The 15,097-nt window shown below is 39.9% G+C and overlaps 1 protein-coding gene across 7 annotated transcripts in view; it reads right to left on the bottom strand.

The window, feature by feature from the left end:
* Window positions 1-853: 853 nt before the first annotated feature.
* kif23 (kinesin family member 23) overlaps window positions 854-15,097 on the bottom strand; it is a 20,734-nt gene continuing 6,490 nt past the window's right edge. Inside the window, exons 1-21 of one of the 7 annotated variants that reach the window (XM_008412169.2) lie at window positions 14,839-14,938; window positions 12,641-12,777; window positions 12,434-12,546; window positions 12,174-12,344; window positions 9,424-9,468; window positions 8,317-8,429; window positions 7,915-8,036; window positions 7,702-7,804; window positions 7,545-7,624; window positions 7,354-7,473; window positions 7,134-7,278; window positions 6,082-6,243; window positions 5,813-5,979; window positions 5,547-5,720; window positions 5,220-5,447; window positions 3,689-4,135; window positions 3,319-3,552; window positions 2,410-2,498; window positions 1,611-1,689; window positions 1,219-1,289; window positions 854-1,136 (exon numbers count right to left, since the gene is read on the bottom strand). In XM_008412169.2, coding sequence (XP_008410391.1) covers window positions 1,121-1,136; window positions 1,219-1,289; window positions 1,611-1,689; window positions 2,410-2,498; window positions 3,319-3,552; window positions 3,689-4,135; window positions 5,220-5,447; window positions 5,547-5,720; window positions 5,813-5,979; window positions 6,082-6,243; window positions 7,134-7,278; window positions 7,354-7,473; window positions 7,545-7,624; window positions 7,702-7,804; window positions 7,915-8,036; window positions 8,317-8,429; window positions 9,424-9,468; window positions 12,174-12,344; window positions 12,434-12,546; window positions 12,641-12,777; window positions 14,839-14,923 — 2,901 coding nt within the window. In that variant the 5' untranslated portion in view covers window positions 14,924-14,938 and the 3' untranslated portion in view covers window positions 854-1,120. Of the gene's footprint in view, window positions 1,137-1,218; window positions 1,290-1,610; window positions 1,690-2,409; window positions 2,499-3,318; window positions 3,553-3,688; window positions 4,136-5,219; window positions 5,448-5,546; window positions 5,721-5,812; window positions 5,980-6,081; window positions 6,244-7,133; window positions 7,279-7,353; window positions 7,474-7,544; window positions 7,625-7,701; window positions 7,805-7,914; window positions 8,037-8,316; window positions 8,430-9,423; window positions 9,469-12,173; window positions 12,345-12,433; window positions 12,547-12,640; window positions 12,778-14,712; window positions 14,808-14,838; window positions 14,939-15,097 lie in introns of those variants that run through there. The other 6 variants (XM_008412170.2, XM_008412167.2, XM_008412166.2 and 3 more) reach the window with 6 other exon arrangements.

Raw genomic sequence — 15,097 nt, forward strand, 5'->3', positions numbered from 1 at the left:
GGAGGAGGAGGAGGGGTAAACTCTGCACACTGAAATCAGAGAACTGATTGGGTGCAGATATATTCAAACCATTTTAGATGAATGAATGCTGAGTTTTGTTCATCAAACTTCCTCTTTCCAGCACTAGCTGTTTATTTCATTTTTTTTATTGACAAATACAACTAATAAAGCAAACTGGACATCCATAATAAAATATTGCTCCACTTTCATCAGTGCTGTAAAATAAAAGTATAAGATTTTAGAATTTTCTTTTGTTGAAACGTTTATTGGTTTTTTGTTTACAGGTTAGTTCAGGATGAAGATGGATCACAGCGAGTCTTCTAGTTTCCTGCTGTCCTCTGCTGCCCTCTAGTGCTGACCAATTATATGGATTTTGTTTGTTTCGTTCTTATGTAGTTGCATCCAAGTAAATTTTAAAATCCTCAAAAAATAAAAAAATTACAAAAAGTAAAATTCAATTATATGGATTCCACTCAAAAAAATACTTAGTGTTCATTCTGTTAATTTTCATAACTTATAGTAAATAAAACCCCAAGATTCAGATTCTAAAATTAGACTGCACAAAACCTTTTATGAAATTGATTTTTGAAATACAGAAATGAAGTGAAAAGGTATGTTCTTGTACAGTGCACTATATGTATTTTGTACTTCGTTTTTGATATAAAAAAAAAGGATTAAACAGATAAGTTTCCACAATCAATTATTTGTGGAGTTATGTTAAGGTCGCACGTTTTATTTTTTTTATTAGCTTGATGTGATATTAGTTTTGATCAACTGATTTCATCAATTCTTCCCTGTGTTTTACTCAACTACATATTTTATACACACACACACACACACACACACACACACAGACTCTTCAAAAGTTGTTTTATTCAAGAGTAGATACAAAATAAAAAATTTAGACAAATAGAGTGGCAGACCAATATCAACAATGTTTTATGAACATTTTAGTGACCTATGTCTAGAAATCCTTTGCAAACATATATAAAAAGAAGCATGAAAAAAAAAAGCATAAATATTCAAACAATAGCCAAATACAAAATACAAGTTCAGAGTATTGCACAGCAGCCAAGTGAGGACAGGAGAGAGGAGATACTGATGCAGCAGCCAGGAGCTTTCAGGGTTTTCTGCGCCTTTAACAGAACGAAGTGAATCAGACATTTCCTACAACGTCAATAAAACGATGTCTTATTAATTATGTTGCTGGCAGCTTACTTTGGGATCCCGTGATGCTCAACTCCAGGCCCCATGTTTGACCCGGCCCTCATCTCCAAGGCCACAGAGCACTGGAAAGAAAAGAAAAGCGGATTAGAAATGAAGCTTTAAAAGTCTCTAATGGAAATTTTAAAACGAAACATTACAGGGATGAATTTTGGTTTCTGCTACATCAGTGAGTTTTAAACACTCTGGGTAAAGTCCAGCCTTTTAATATGACTCAAAGTTCCTCCCATTTAACCAATTTTTGCTGTGTAAGAAAACAGACCAACGGAAGTGCAGCAGCTGCTGCTTGCTACTTTTTTTTTTAAACTTCATCCTAGATCAAAACTGGATGACTAAATAAAGACAGTCATTAAAGATGTTTTTTTTTTTTTTTTTTTTTTACTTACCCGTGTCTCCACATCAGTCCAAGCACCATCTGTTTGATTTCCACTTGCAGCAGCTCCTTCTGACGATTTCCTTTTACGGCTTCACAGAAACACAGTGACGGAAATTTATTAAGCTAGCATTTTCTCCACTGAAAATGCTTTAATCTTTACAAAATTCTAATTGGATTATGGCTACGTAACACCAGAAAATATGCAATTACCATACTGTTGGATTCTGGGATAACCACATTGATTGCAGTTAAATCACATTTTCTGGCCACCATCATCTATACGAGGACTGACCTCAGTGAGGTCATCCAACTGGCCATATTTACTGTATATCTGACCATGCAAACCATGAATCCACATGGCTCCAACACTTTTTCAGGCTCATATCTGAAAGATTATCCCAGACACTGGAGTACAAAGAAAATGTACCCTGTTTGGTTCCATCACCTCTTTCTTTTTCTTTTATATAAATTCATGAAACAACATGATGCTGAGGAAGTGCGCCGCCTCGCGGTTAGTTCTGGGAGAGTTAAATCAGCTTTACTTTACAGTCTAACACTGATCAAATCAGAACATTTAGCCTACAATAACTAAAGATGACTAAAGGAGTTGTTTCGCATACCTTTGCCAAGGTATGCAACTTTGTCTTTTAGATAACAGAATGCGGGCTAAAGTTTAGAATTACTTTCTCTTTAAATAAATAACAGTGACCTTGAAAAATAATAAAATGCAATTCTATACTTTTCCAGAATGCACAATGACCATAAACACAATGCACTGAAAACAATAGCTCAAAAGCCTTTTGCGTCACCTTGAGGCGGTGGCGAGCTCCTGTTTAAGCGTCTCGATGTCGGTGAACTGCACAGATTGGCCTCCGCCTCTGGTTTTAATGACCTCCCCCTGAAACGTTAGGAACAATAAGGTTAGAGCCAACTTTAAACGGCAACATAAGCTCAGATATTCCAAGATAAAGACAATCAGTTAACCTGGTAAGAGATTACTTAATTTTAAAGTGTTGGAAGTGTGAAGCAAAAAAAAAAAAAAAACAACAAAAGGTCAAATGTAAATTGGCTTCCCTGCAATTCAGAGTTCTTAAGATTTCTGCTGATAATATAAAATTGCTTTTGCCCCAAAAAAACTGCCCCCATGTCTCAGCAAATTTTTAAAGCAAAAACGAAAAAACTTTATTAATCTTCTAGATCCACTTCTGAAACTCAAATAGCAACAAGATGGATGTAAATATCTGTTAGTACTGGCCTAGTTTTACTAGTTTGACTGATCCGTTAAAAAATTAATAAATAAATTACAAACATCAGACAATACCGATGTTCATGCTGATACATCGTGCCTCGCTAGTTGAAATTATTTGCCCTCAACTTCATCTGGCTTAAAAAAAAAAAATCGGAAACATTTTTTATGTCTTAATTAGCCTGGATGAGTTTAAAGAAAATATAAAAATTAAAAATCTGTAGAAAGGTTTGCAGATTGAACTTCCAAAAATCATAAAAAAAGAAAGAAATGTGGACATACTGATTGTAATAAAGATTAGATGTGAAAAGATTTTATTCTCACATTAATGGATATTCAAATTTGTTTGTTCTTTTACAGATCTGTTCTTTATTTCACTGCAATAAGCACTAAAATTCTCTCAAACTGAAGTCAACCTGAGTAAAAAGCAAACATAAGTAAATATTTAAGTTCCTGCTACATTTCACTTGACCTTGATAAGTTTGGTCTGTATCTCGCCGTCAGAGGCGACCTCCTGGTGCGTCAACACGTATCTGTCGCACTTGGACAGGGCCTTCTCGTTGGGCGCGGACACCTGGATGGCGTTGGGGATGACCGGCTGGAGGACCGTCCCCAAGTCGAGGCTGGAGGGCGGCTTGTGGTCCACCCATTTCTCGACGCCCGCGGAACGGGACCGGCGGCGGCGAGGCCGCACCGGCGTGGTCGTCTGATCGCGTAACAATTCAACAACAAACAAAAGACACGTGAAACACTTTAAAATGATCCCTGACCAACCTGAAATTCAACTACAACAAGCGGAAAATCCAGTTTTTAATTCTTCAACCTGATGCTGCTGCAACTACCTCACTGACCCTGTTGCTTTTCTCTTCTATGAAGTCAAGGAGCAAAATGGGGGAGGGGAGACGGGGCCCCCGTCTACTACAGCACTCTGCTCTTCTCTTGGTTCGGCGGGCTGGGGAGCCGGTGGGAGACAGAGTTCTTTTGGGGATATCTGGTGACGGTAAAACCTCATCTGGAGCCGCCTCCTGCTCCAGTAAGGAGACAGTATTGGCCACTGATAAAGGACAACTGCTGCTGGGAAGGGGGCATGTGGGTCTTGGGTTCATTTCGACCTCCTCATCACTAGTGGCTCTGACTGCAGGTGACCCTGGCACTGGACTGACCTGAGAAGACTCATTGAGACTCGGACGAGACTCGTCCAGACTCTGAGAAGACTCGTCGAGACTCTGACGAGACTCGTCCAGACTCCGAGAAGACTCGTCGAGACTCGGACGAGACTCGTCCAGACTCTGAGGAGCAAAATGGAAATAAACAGTAAGATAGGGCCAGAAGAACAAATTTATAAAACCAATACAGACTAGAAAAAATAGACACCTGCCAGGGATCCAAACAATTAATCAACTCATGATCAACTGTATTTTAATGGTTTATTAAATTAAAAGCAGTCCCAATCGATTAATTGATAACCGCTTAGAGCCCTTTTTAAAGTTGTAATTTGGCCGCCATCCAGCAGAGGGCGCGGCCGGTCATCCTTAAGCGGAGTCAGGTGTGGGTAAAGACAAGCTCCTTAAGTTTCACCGTAATGGCGCTTATTAAGTCATAATATCATGACTTTACTCCATCCATCCATTTTCTTACACCCTTGTCCCTCAGTGGGGTCAGGAGGGGTGCTGGTGCCTATCTCCAGCTAACGTTCCGGGCGAGAGGCGGGGTCACCCTGGACAGGTCGCCAGTCTGTCGCAGGGCCATGACTTTACTCTTTTAAGTTTTATTATTTTGCTTTCTTAGAGTGGCCTTAATACCCTGTCGTATTATGCCAATAAGTAAGGTTTATTTTGAGGGTTCTCGTGAGTAAACGCACTTCATAGAATAATGTTTTCATTTCCCTTTAACCGCAACTACAGACGGCAATTCTGTACCAACATCTGCTTATGGAGAATGATATGTTTCATATACGTTTTATTCTTTTCATATTTTATTTTTCTATTCAGCAACTTAAGAGGTTTCCGTTTTGTTATATTTTATAAATATGTCTAAATTAGTGTAAGAAAACCACAATTTCCTGTATTTAGAGTATTTAACACAGCTGATACAAACTGTTAAATTGTAATAATTTTTCGGCATATTATGAAAAATTTTAACCTTTATGTTATGGAAAGAGTCAGCCTTCTTGAGATAAAGAAAATGTAATCAATTAATCGTTAGTCGATCAACTTTAGATCAACTTGCATCCCTAACACCTGCACAATCTCACAGCAAGAACCTTAGAAAAAAAAGCAAAAGAGCATCAAATAAGTCAGTGATACTTGTAACTTTGAACAATTTTCAACAATAAAAAGAGCCTGGGAGCAAAGTACTTAGTTGACGACGTACCGGAACAGGCGATGGTGAGGCGGATCTCTTTGATGGAGGCCGCTCCTCCCTGGACGGCCGCTCCTCCCTGGACGACCGCTGAGGCGGAGGCTGAGTCTGATGCAGCTGGGGATTGGGGCGACCAGGAGTCTTGCTCTCCGTTACTATAGCTTTGAGCTGTTTCAGCTTCTCGTCTTTCACCCACAGCTTGTTCTGCATCTCAAGCTGCATCGCATTCACTCGTCTCTCCTGCGCAACATTACCATCGTTACACCAAATTATGTCACTGAAAAGTCTAACAATGCTCCAGAAGCACACACAGGTGATGATACGTTTGTTCCAACTTACACACTCTTTTTCCCACTTATGCTGTGTGTCTGAGACCACGCCCTGCATGCGCTGCTCCATGCGTCTCTTCTCAGAAAGCTCTCTCTGCAGCCTGTGCCCCCTGGTTTCCAGCTCCTGCTGCAGGGAACGCTTGTCATCCTCGTAGATTTTAGTCGTTTTCTGCAGGATGTCGATCTGGAAGGAAGTCATGATGGACAGTAAAAAAAAAAAAAAAAACACTACAAAACATCTACAAACCAGTAGTGATAAATAAGTCAAAGAAGAACCTTGTGTTCTTGCATTTTGGTCTTCTTCTCTAAACGTTCGATCTCAGTCTTGTTGCTATGAATCACTTTGTCTTTCTCTGAAAGTCTGCCGTTTTGTTCAAGGATCACATTCTCTTTGGAAATGACGTTGGAGTCCAGTTCTTGCAGCATAGACTTCATTTTGCTTGCTAAAATAAGATATGGAAGGTGAGCCGAAACAAAAACAAACAAGAAAAAAAAAAAAAAAAAAAAAGCCGTTAACCTGTGACAGACAAGCTGTGAGTTCTCACCTGCTCTGTCGAATTCTTCAATCATCATCTGCCGGATATTCTGTCTGTTCTGCAGCGCTTCAATCAGCCGAGGAATGGTGATCTCATCATTTGGGTCAGTCAGTTCAGATGTGGGCAGAGGTGGCAGGCTCAGCACCACCCCATTTAGAGCAGACATCGCGTCTGAAGGAAGACGTTGGGTTCAACAAGTTAACATTTTCTGATTAAACACATGGAAAACTAAAAGCAATCCAGGGCTTATATACATTATGTCAAATATCAACATTATTTCAGTCTTAAAAACTCAAAACCTCTTAGCCTTTAGTTTCTGAAGTATGAACTTATGACACTATGCTGCCAAAACTGTTGACACATCTGTGATTCATATAAGAATCAGAGTAACATCCCATTTTCATTGCATGGAGTGTAATATGATGCCAACCCACCCTTTGCAGATATGCATTTGTATTTATTCTCTAAAAGCATTTGTGAGGTCAGACACTGATGCTGGACAAGACAGCTTGGCTCACAGGCTCTGCGCCAATTCAGTTCATAGACATTCTATCGGTGTGAGGTTTATACTCTCTATAGGCAAAGTGACGGTCTTCCAAACTTACTCATCCATATCCTTATGGAAGTTACTTTGTGCACAGTCATGTTGGGACAAGAAAGTCTCATCTCCAAATTGTTGACATAAAGTTGGAAGCATGAAATTGTCCGAAAGCTCTTGGTGTGAATTAAGACTTCCTTCAGACTAAGTCCAACTCTTCATTCTGGAAATGGCCCCGTATAAATATAGTTCACATAGTAGATGGACGGATGAACAAAAAGTATGAACAGAGATTAATGGATGCATAAATATTACTCCATAATTTAAACCCCTAAAAAAAGCGGATTAAGATTAATTTGTCATTTCTAATTTCTTTTTAAGAAATAAAACAAATTATTTGGGGAAAAAAATGTATTTAGTATGAAAATATACATATACATAAAAAAATCGGGAGAATTTATTTTTAAGCCTAAACATCCAGGTCTAATAAGGTTTTAGAATTATATTTAAGAAGCATCCTTACCACCGCGGTCCTCCAACCTTTGAGACATCTCCTCCCTAAACGCCTGGTTCCTATGGCGGCGTCCCGGAGTGAATCCACAGATGGGCCTGTCTACCGGACGAGCCACCTCCACTTCCTGGGTCATCTCTGCAAACCGCATCACCAGCTGCACAGACAGGAAGCTTGTTAGAGAACGGAAACATCCTTGGAAGGACGCAGTGAATCCGTGGGATAAACTTGCCAGCGTTTCCTCGTAATCATCCGCCTTGGGGTTGACACACACAACCATCCGGACTTTTCCTTCTCCGTCAAAGTAGTTTTTAAACAGGTGGGAAACTTTGGAGTCTCTGTATGGCACCATCTACAACAGAGGTTCTACATTACCTGCATGGTCTGAATGGAAACGTTTAGCTTCAATCTGGCAACACTTACCTTGTTGGTGCCGCACATTTGGTTCTCCCGAAGTATTTCAAGGCACGTCCGCAGATTCAGGAGCGACTGATTAATGTTTCCTGGATAGAAAAGCATGTTAGATTAAGCAAAACATTTCTAGGTGCCTTATCGAACCTAACATATATGTTTAACAAACCTGCTTCACGCATTCGCGTGCCTTCAGCTCCTGTCCTACCAGTGCGCTCGCTTCCTGCCAAGTCAACGAGACACAGCTGACTGACGCTCACCTGGTTCTTATCCTGACGGTTAAAAGGGAGAACATCCAAATCAACAGCGTGGATAATAACTTAATAGCAGGTGGATATTGTAATACGTTCTGAACTTTGAGAGAAGTTTGGTTGCAACTAACCTGGAGAATGTTGTCCCCGTCTGCATCCAGAGGAGCCTGAGCCAGTTTGATGATGAACACACTGTGCGATCGGCTCGACTCTCTGTTCAGCCGAGTGTTTGCAACCTTCCTCTTCTTTTGACCTGCAAAAATAAAAAAAATAAAAAATATTACACATACAAAAAACAAACAGAATTTTAATGTGCAAGTTAAATTATCTCAATAATTCATTGCACAAAATGTATCTTTTGCAACAGATCTGAAACCGCTCAGAGAGAAGATTAACCCAAGTCATTTCCTGAACAGAGGCGACCCGGAGGCCAGCAATTCCAGGTCAGTCACATCTAGAAATCATCACTGCAGCGTCTGTAGCTAAAACAGGTTTGTTTCAATCATTTGTGGATCAAAAACAGAAATGCTCACCTCTCCAGAACACTTGAAATGCTTCCTCAGCAGATTTGACTTCGACCTCCATACAGCCGGCCACGTACATGTTGTGGTTCTGATCTTCTCGAAGGATTTTAGATTGAGGCGGTCTGTAGCAGTAATGAAAAAAATTTAGGTAAATTGTTCTCCAGTGAAAAGGAACAGCTTTTCATGCAACACATAAACAGCAAAGCAAAGACTGAAAGCAGAAAGCGAGTCATGTAGGGATTTCTAAAATTCTATGAAACAAAAAGGAGACAAAACTTGAAAAATCAGCAGAGTCCTCAGACTTAAATAGTGAGTCATTGCTTAGTAGTCTTTCATAACCAAGGCTCCAGCTCATGTTCCAATGACAAATTTCATACTCGTCTGGACACAAACTTCTAAAATGGTCCACATTTTGAACAAGACATTACCCTGTTCAAGTTTTTTTTTTTAGATTTTTTAAATGACTCGATGCTAAAGTTAGCATCACATTCGTCATTTCTTGAAACTGCCATTTCATTGTTCCTTTGATTTTTCTCATCTAGTCTACTGTAGATCAGCTCTATTAAAAATATTGATAATTAAGAGATGTATCAGACATGGACAGTAATGCACACTAAAAGTGCAGATTTTTTAAATCACAGCTAATTCAATTCAAAAATAAAAGTTTCTGAATGATAACTTGAATGTTCCCCCGCCTGCTGAAGCAAATTTTATTGACTTAATTTTTTGTGTAATATCCAATATTCAAACAAGTATGCATTTGTTATTTGAAGTGATCACTCAAAGACGTTCCAGGGAAAAAAAAAATTTAATGGCAATTTACTGTATTTCTAGTCTTATGAATACATTATTTTCTAGAATTAATTAGTAATCACTTTAATTTGATCAGTTTTAGCCTAAACCAAATATAACAGATTATTTAATTTTTCCCTTATAATTAATCCAGCTAACATGGACTCCTGTTCCACAAATTAAGTAGCCAATAAATATTTTTTTTCGCAATACCAAAAATCACTATTAAGGAATTCTCTTCTACAAATGTGTTCAACTGGACAGCTTAGCTTGATCATGCAGCTAATCTGATGTCTACTGGATTAGTATTCACTGGCCACATACATGAACTCAGTGTTCTGGCGCACAGGTGTGCCTCCACCATTCCACCTAGCAAAAAGAAAAGACAACAGTTTTTCTCCTCCAGCTACTCTGTCATAAAACTATTAAACATCTTCGCAGAGACTCTAGAATAGCGGTTCTCAACGTGGGCGGTATCGCTCCCCAGGGGGCGTTTGGACGGCAGGGGGCGCTAGCGGACACTTTTACAAAAGGGGGCGCTGGGATGCCTTTGGGGGGTGTTTGGTCGAAGGTAAACTTTACACCTTAAATGCACAACAATACCAGTTTAGACTTTGAGCAACTTGGTAAAACTGTACCGTGTTACATTAAATCATGCTTGGCTGCAACTGTATAATGGCAGCTCTTCTTCTATTCAGTGTTTGTTAGCTTCTGTTAGCTTCTTGGCTCTGTTCTCCTGCTACTGGTAGCTAAAATCACAATACCCTCACTGTGTATCCCTCTGAAAAATGAACCCATTTAAATAAAGAAATCAAGAAATCCCTCCATGAGTGATACCACGATAGAGAGCGTTCATTTTATAGCTGTAACACCGCAGCTGTAAGTGGTCCGGTATGAAATGGGTGTGATAGAACAACACAGCACTTTTAAATTTCAATAATCAGAATGCAGAAATTGTTTCCGTTGTTTTAAAAGGTTTATGTCAGTCTGCAAATCCTAAGCGATGTGGAACTATATCGCACTGAGTGAATGGGAAAGTTTGTGTGTTGAGGCGGAAAATTGAAGCATGACAAAATGCATCAACACAAGAAGCTAATACGACAAAAACAATGCCATACTTGACGGAGTTTGGCTACATCGAGGCTCACTGCAGTAAAAAATACATATGGAGGATCCGATAGCAGGTAAAGCAGCGCACAGCTACAAACACTCACCTGGATTAGCATGACGGTCAGAAAGCTAAACAAATAACCCGCAAAATTATTTAAGTCTTCGAGCTGCGATGTAAAACGCTGGTTCTGCTCTCGCTGTTGAACCGCTGCTACGCACTACAGGTAGTAATATTTCACAGACGGAGCGCCGCTTCTGCTCCACCTGGTAGTGACTCTGACACCGAACCTCTGCTTAAAGCTGCAGCATCTAACTTAAAAAAATACATTTTACATACGTATTAAAACGTTCGCTGTCCTAACATGAGACAGATAATCTCTAAAAAAAAATAATCGATCTCCTCCCTGCTCTGCATAATTACTCCGCTCAGTCAGAAACAGCCACTCAGAACTAGCAGTAATCAGCTAGCCGCCATGCTATCAGGAAGTTTTCATTCAGTAACTCTGGATTGTTTATTGTAATGGAACCTGCATTTGTCTTTGAATGTTAAGTTTTATACTTGAATTTTTTTGGCAATGTTGAGAGGTTTTATTTTGGCTCTTTGCCTTATTTAGCCTCTTCAGAGCCTTCATATGTTATCAGTCTGTTAAAGATAGTATTACTGATAGCAGTACAATTTGCACAATGTCCGTTTTGTTTAGTTTTCTTCTTGGAAAAAGTTATAAACAAGTTTTTGTCTAAATTAAGGTGAATTCATGCTTCCTTTTTCCACATAATGTAACCGGTAGTGTTTATGATAAAAAATAATAATAATTATGTGATCGGTATCGGTGATGGGCCCTCATGGGTGATCGGTATCGGTATCGGCAGGAAAAAACCTGATCGGCACATCTCTACATAGGACTGTATGGCAAGAATAAACAGACACTATTTCCAGATAAAAGGTAAAATAATATTGTTGAAATGTCATGGGTTTGTTGAGACCACATCTAGTACTGAGAATAAATATATCTTACAGACCATAACAGTAAATAACTTATCACTTATTTATGTTTTTAATTAGATTTTATACATTTATTTCTTCAATATTATTTTTCATGTCAGTGTTAATGTCATGAGGCTGTTCAGTGACTCCATGACACTTTCAATTTGACTCATTAGGATTTGATTAAGAACCAGATTTGTTCTTTGTAATTTCTGTCCAGTAAAACTATTAATCTATAAATCAATAGACATGTTTATATAAAGATATAATCCATGTTTCTGTCTGGCATTAAAAGGATCTGGAACTTTATTTTTCCACTGAGAGCTCTGGTTTGCACAATAAATGCCATGTGGATGAAGTTTTATGGATGATACTCTGATGTCCCATTCTCCTGAAGGCAGCACAGAGCTGCACCACCAGAAACTGACAAACACTGAAGAGAAGAAGAGTTATGATTAATGTAGTTGCAGTTCTATCCATGTTTTAATGTTGCAGAGCTCAGTCGTTTTGCAAATAGATCAAAGTTTAAACTGGCATGTTGTTCATTTTTTATCTGGTCATTTTGTGAAAGATTTAACAACTTGAAAATGGCACAAAATAAGAATATTGTTTCCACTCTGACTGGCTGCTGTTAGGCCTACAAATTTTAACTAGAATGTTCATTGCATTTTTCGTAGACGCCCGTAAAAATAATTTCTATTCCCATGACTTTTTTGTTCTCTGGGAAATTATTTTTGATGATAAATACAGAAACAAGCATAAAAATCAAAACATCTACAATAGTGATAGTAATATTAATGATAAAATAATGGTCAGTGGAAAGTAGTCTGCAAATTCTTTGGTGGGGGGTGGTGAGGGACCTGGATAAAGGCTAGGGGGGCGCTGGCCCAAAATAGGTTGAGAAACACTGCTCTAGAATGACGGTGCTTAAGCATACATTTCAAGCACACCTGTACGTCCATTTATTTTAGACACTTACTTTGGCTTGATTGCGTCTTCCTGCGTTTCCTCCAAGAGGTCATAGACGTAGTTGTTATAGATTTCGATGTAGGAGACAAAGACGCTGTAGCAGCTGTCCTCATCCACACCATCGGCTTTGCAGGCCTCCTCTGGTTTCAGCATGTCACCAATTTCAGGGTCAACCTTTTGTCTAAAAAGCAGGAAATTACACACAACCTCAATATTTAGTTATACAGTGTTGATTGCAGCTTTCGTTTTTCCTAGCATCACAAGATATACCTGGAGGAGGGAGTTTTAGGAACTGTTAAGTTGTTTTCCCGTCTCTGACGCTCCAACAAAGCATCGACTTCACACTGAACTTCCATACAGTTTTTATCGTCCGTTTTAAAAACCTGAGCAGAGGAGATTCCAATAAACGTAAAGCTAAGGAAATACAGCGACAAGTCGCGTGGACTTGAAAGATATCATTGTGTACTGCTCTCTTACATATCTTTTGGCCTGAAAGGGGCCGACACTGTTGAAGATCATGTCAAGGGAACGGGGCAGCAGTCCGCCCTGGCCTGGAGAGCCAGTCATGGTGAAAGTCTTCCCGCTTCCTGTGACACCGTATGTGAAGAGCAGCCCTGCAAGCAAACAGCACATCATCAGCAAACACTGAACTTAAAAAAAAAAGATATCTGATGCTTTTATAATGCAGGAACAGATTGATGAGCATAATCATGCTACATTACTGATGTTAGTGTGGATATATTGTGCATCCCTAATATTTTTATTTGGTGATCGTGTTCATTTATTGTGGAAGTGTCAAATAAATAGCTTAAAATAAATGTATTTATATTACCAGATTGTTGGATATACCGTGTTGTTGTAATACTTATATTTTAGAGGTGTGCCGATCGGCCGATCATAATTGGCCGATTTCTGTGAAAAGTATATGATCGGTGATCGCTGATCACGATCTCTTGTTGCCAATCACACGCTTCTCATTTTGCAGCCCGTCTGTGCCGCTGGTCTCCCCTTTCCTTCACTCTGCGCAAACGCGCAGCAACACAAATCCTAAGCCGTGTCGTGTGGAACTATAACGCACTGAATGGGGAAGTTTGCATGTTGTGAGGATAATTGAAGCACGTGGGGTGAAGCACGTCAACATGCGTCAACACCACGAATCTAATATGTCATATAAACAATGCCATACTTGACGGAGTTTGGCTATATCGRGRCTCACTGCAGTAAAAAAAAAGACATATGGAGGATCAGATAGCAGGTAAAGCAGCGCACAGCTACAAACACTCGCCCGGATTAGCATGACTGTCAGAAAGCTAAACAAACAATCCGCAAAATTATTTAAGTCAGACGCTGGTTTTGCTCTCGCTGTTGAACCGCTGCTACGCGCTACAGGTAGTAATATTTCCCAGACGGAGTGCCGCTTCTGCTCCACCTGGTCGTGACTCTCATACCGAACCTCTGTTTAAAATGAGCGCATTGGTTGTTTTTGCTAGCTAAAGGCTAGAACTGTACAACAGCTGTTTGACAGCTTCCCTCTTCCGGTCGTCGATATTCACGGTCTTCGAAGACCTTCTTCGGACACAGCTTTTAACACAAGTCTAGAAAACGTGACTTATTACACGAGAACATAGAATTCGGCGGGTTTGATGCCTATGACGTCTGAAGAAAAACGTCATAGGCAGGAGTCTTCATTTGCACTTTCTTCTCAAACCCTCACTTTGCAGACCTTTGTCTCAGAGCCCGGAGCAGTTCCTGTGAATCTAGCGTTAAAGCAGAAAACTTGAAACTTTTCCAGAAATCAGTGAAGTCTACAGCAATTATGCCAAGCGGAATGAACCAATTCGTTACAGCCAACATCCTGAGGTTTATAGTTCAACCACTTTTCTGGAACTTAACCTGGATTGAGTGGATGCATTTGGCAGAGGGAGACCCCGCTCGATCCACCACCTACATTCTGGCTAGGATTTTGGATGATATCTTGGAGCTCTTTACAGCCAACGCTCAAGTTTGTCTTCCAAAGGACATTTGCACGACTGATGCCATAAAAGCAATCGTTGGCAACAAGGTGCCTGAGGCCTTCGCCAAGGTCATCAAGGTTAAAGGAGAAGTCCGAACAGAGCACACTGACAATCTAAACAATCTAATTGTCAAATATGTGGAGGAAAGAGTCAATTCCAGCATAGACTCCGACGACAGCAATCAAGATCAACTGTTCAACGGTATGGTTGACGAAATCAAAAAGATGGTTAAGGATCTTCTTGTCAGATTGCATACGTCTACTAAGGAATCCAAGAAAGCCGTTGTCCGCCCAGTTGAGCAAACATCTATGCTCAAAGGTCTGAAAGGGAGGATTAAGGGTTTTTTCACCAAGTTCACTCGGAAACATTCATCTAGGGTTGCTCCAGTGAACCTACCGAAAAACCCAGAGACCTCTCACACCATGGCCAACAGAACTACGGCCATGGCAGCCTCGACTCCTCCAGCCATCTTGTCAACAAAAGATCTGCTGGACGAGGAATTAGAACTGGAGCCCAGGTGTGATGAAATCTCACCTGTGGAGGTCTACATTCCTTCAGATGATGTGTCGGACATAATAGATCTTGAAAACTACCAACCAGTGATCCTGTCAACCAAAGACCCACAGGAATTTAATCTAGAGCCAAGATATAACATCGTACCCAGGGAGGCCTTCGTTGATCCTCTGGAAGGAGGATTTCGAGCCAAGCCAACGTTTGATGAGATCACACCTGTGGAACCGTTCATGCCTTCAGTTGGGTCATTTAAAATTTGTAGTTAGGTCTTTTTTGAATGGTTTGCTTAGTAGGTAGTTAGGTCTTTTTTAAAATTGTTTGCTTAGTAGGTAGTTAGGTCTTTTTTAAATTGTTTGCTTAGTAGGTAGTTAGGTCTTTTTTAAATTGTTTGCTTAGTAGGTAGTTA

This window comes from Poecilia reticulata, linkage group LG6, assembly GCF_000633615.1.
Source record: "Poecilia reticulata strain Guanapo linkage group LG6, Guppy_female_1.0+MT, whole genome shotgun sequence".
In the NCBI taxonomy this organism is placed as follows: domain Eukaryota; kingdom Metazoa; phylum Chordata; class Actinopteri; order Cyprinodontiformes; family Poeciliidae; genus Poecilia; species Poecilia reticulata.